This window comes from Danio aesculapii, chromosome 23 (assembly GCF_903798145.1).
Source record: "Danio aesculapii chromosome 23, fDanAes4.1, whole genome shotgun sequence".
Taxonomy (NCBI): domain Eukaryota; kingdom Metazoa; phylum Chordata; class Actinopteri; order Cypriniformes; family Danionidae; genus Danio; species Danio aesculapii.
Window position 1 is genome coordinate 3,011,567 of NC_079457.1, and position 2,631 is coordinate 3,014,197.

General features: G+C 35.6%; 1 protein-coding gene across 1 annotated transcript in view; it reads right to left on the reverse strand.

Moving 5' to 3' along the window:
• Window positions 1-640: 640 nt before the first annotated feature.
• Window positions 641-2,631, reverse strand: part of rnf150b (ring finger protein 150b) — a 20,895-nt gene continuing 18,904 nt past the window's right edge. The window contains exon 7 of the mRNA XM_056449858.1: window positions 641-1,447. Coding sequence (XP_056305833.1) covers window positions 1,347-1,447 — 101 coding nt within the window. The 3' untranslated portion in view covers window positions 641-1,346. The remainder of the gene's footprint in view (window positions 1,448-2,631) is intronic.

Here is a 2,631-nt window from a genome sequence, read left to right on the forward strand (position 1 = left end):
TTGAAGTAAAGTCAACTAATCGCTTTAAAAGCAACGGGTTTACTCACTTTATTGAAGTAAAGTCAACTAATCGCTTTAAAAGCAACAGGTATACTCACTTTATTAAAGTAAAGTCAACTAATCGCTTTAAAAGCAACAGGTCTACTTACTTTATTGAAGTAAAGTCAACTAATCGCTTTAAAAGCAACAGGTTTACTCACATTATTGAAGTAAAGTCAACTAATCATTTTAAAAGCAACAGGTATACTCACTTTATTGAAGTAAAGTCAACTAATCGCTTTAAAAGCAACGGGTTTACTCACTTTATTGAAGTAAAGTCAACTAATCGCTTTAAAAGCAACAGGTATACTCACTTTATTAAAGTAAAGTCAACTAATCGCTTTAAAAGCAACAGGTCTACTCACTTTATTGAAGTAAAGTCAACTAATCGCTTTAAAAGCAACAGGTTTACTCACTTTATTGAAGTAAAGTCAACTAATCATTTTAAAAGCAACGGGTTTACTCACTTTATTAAAGTAAAGTCAACTAATCACTTTAATAGCAACAGGTTTACTCACTTTTAAAAACAGTAAAACAACTAATCGCTTTTTACAGTGTGTTGACCTTTTTTTCTAAATAAAGGAATTTGAATGACACAAGGTTGAGTAAATAATGTTGTTTTGAGAGTAAACTATCCCTTTAAAGGAACTCCACTGAAAGCACAGGTGGATCGGGCATGTGGCATGCACAGCAAACATCACATGACCTCCTCCACACAATCCAAAGAGCACTTCCTAGAAAGTCCCACCGTTTTGTCTCGCACAACGTCCATCCAGGCGTCTTTGGTGAGGGCCAAGTCCCACAAAAACAATAAATCTCCAAACGGAAGGCCTCCAAATACTGACACAGTCTCTTTCTCTCTCTTTTTTTTCATTTGTATTTAATACTGCAGAACTCAAGCACATCAAAACACTTCTCAATAAAAAAATAAACCACATCTTTTGGGATTCAAAATAGTCTTTAACACCTTGTTTTTGTTTTGCGCTGCACCGGGATCACAGACATTGGTAAAACGGGCAGCGAACAACACTGCGACGGTAGGAAAGAGATAAAGATATGATCTGATTGTCAAACGTTCGCCAAGTGCTTTAGCTCAAGTATGTAACTGTAGTGTGTACTGTATTGTTCACACTTAAGGGGAGAAAGAAGAGAGTTCACCCTGCTTTTCGGAGAGAACGAGGAAATGAAAGTAACAGGCAGTGTGTTTGTTAAACAGCGAGACATAGGCCAGACTTCCACTGAGATTAAAGCTCTTTCCAGCCCATCGCTGCGCTTAGACAAACTATTGATCTAGGGGCGTGGCCAGATCAGCACTTTGGGTCGTCAGTGGGTGTGTCAATATCTGAATGCCCCGCCCCCGTTGTCAGGGAGACATCTGAACTCCCGCTGGCTATTGGCTGTAACTCACCTGTGGAGGAAGGAGAACAAGAGTGCATTAGTGCTGGTTATACAAATATTTCCCATTTAATACTTCCCATAGGAAATTGAAACTGACCCTTTTAGGCTTTGATCCTAATTGTGGCGTTTTGGTGACTGTCGCTTTAAATTCAAATGAGATTGTGCTCTTTTCAAAAGAGGGCGGAGCTACAAATGCCAATGTGTCAGCATAGTGGCAGATTCAAAGACAAAATTGACCTCCTATGCTAATAAGAGAGAGTGGGCGGGGCTTGCCCCCTCTGATGACACGTATAAAGAGAGAATGTCAATCAAAGTGTTTCTGCAGACTGTTTTCATCAAGTCTGATTATAAAATATAATAGAATTATTAAATCTTTACCATTAGAAGCTGGTTATATTCACAGTGCTGCCACACAACTGTGTTAAACCCATTATAAAAGTGATATCTGCATAATAGGTCCCCTTTAAATGTATTAGCTACTACCTCTATTTAATGAAACAATTTCGACTTGTAATTACATTAGATAAACACAATATTAGGCATAGACAAAGACATTAACACCATCTAAGTTTAATTAAAGCTGATTTCATTGTGTTTAGTTCAATTAATTGGGTAACTTGTTACTGCAAATGAATACATTTCCCATGCATCACCGGTAAGCGTGTTAATATGTGTGTTGTTAGCTGTGTGAAATAATAATGTGCTTGTTTAAAGTATATAAATTACTTGTTTATAATACATCATATATAAATATAGTAATATAATAAGATATTTAAAAATTTGACATACAGCAATATATGCAAATCACACTGCAAAAAATGCTTTTCTTACTTATAGTTTTTGTCTTATTTCTAGTTTAGTCTTAAACCGAAAAAGCATTTTATAGACATGCAAAATAGTCAAATGAAGAAAGCTAAATAATCTGCAAGTAGGGTCAAGTAAAATAATGTTGTTTGTATTTTTGGTTAAGAAATAGGTTTGTTTTGCTTGCCCCACTGGCTGATTTTTTTTGGGGTTGTTTTAACCTCCAAGGGCTTAGTGGAGACAGCCCATTATAGCTCTTAAGTGGCTATTTAAAATACTTTGTTTTATTAGTTTTATATTTTGTTACAGACATACAGTGTCATACTGCATATGAAATTTCTCAAACACAATTTTTAAATGTCCAAAATGGGCAAAAAAAATTGTTTTTAC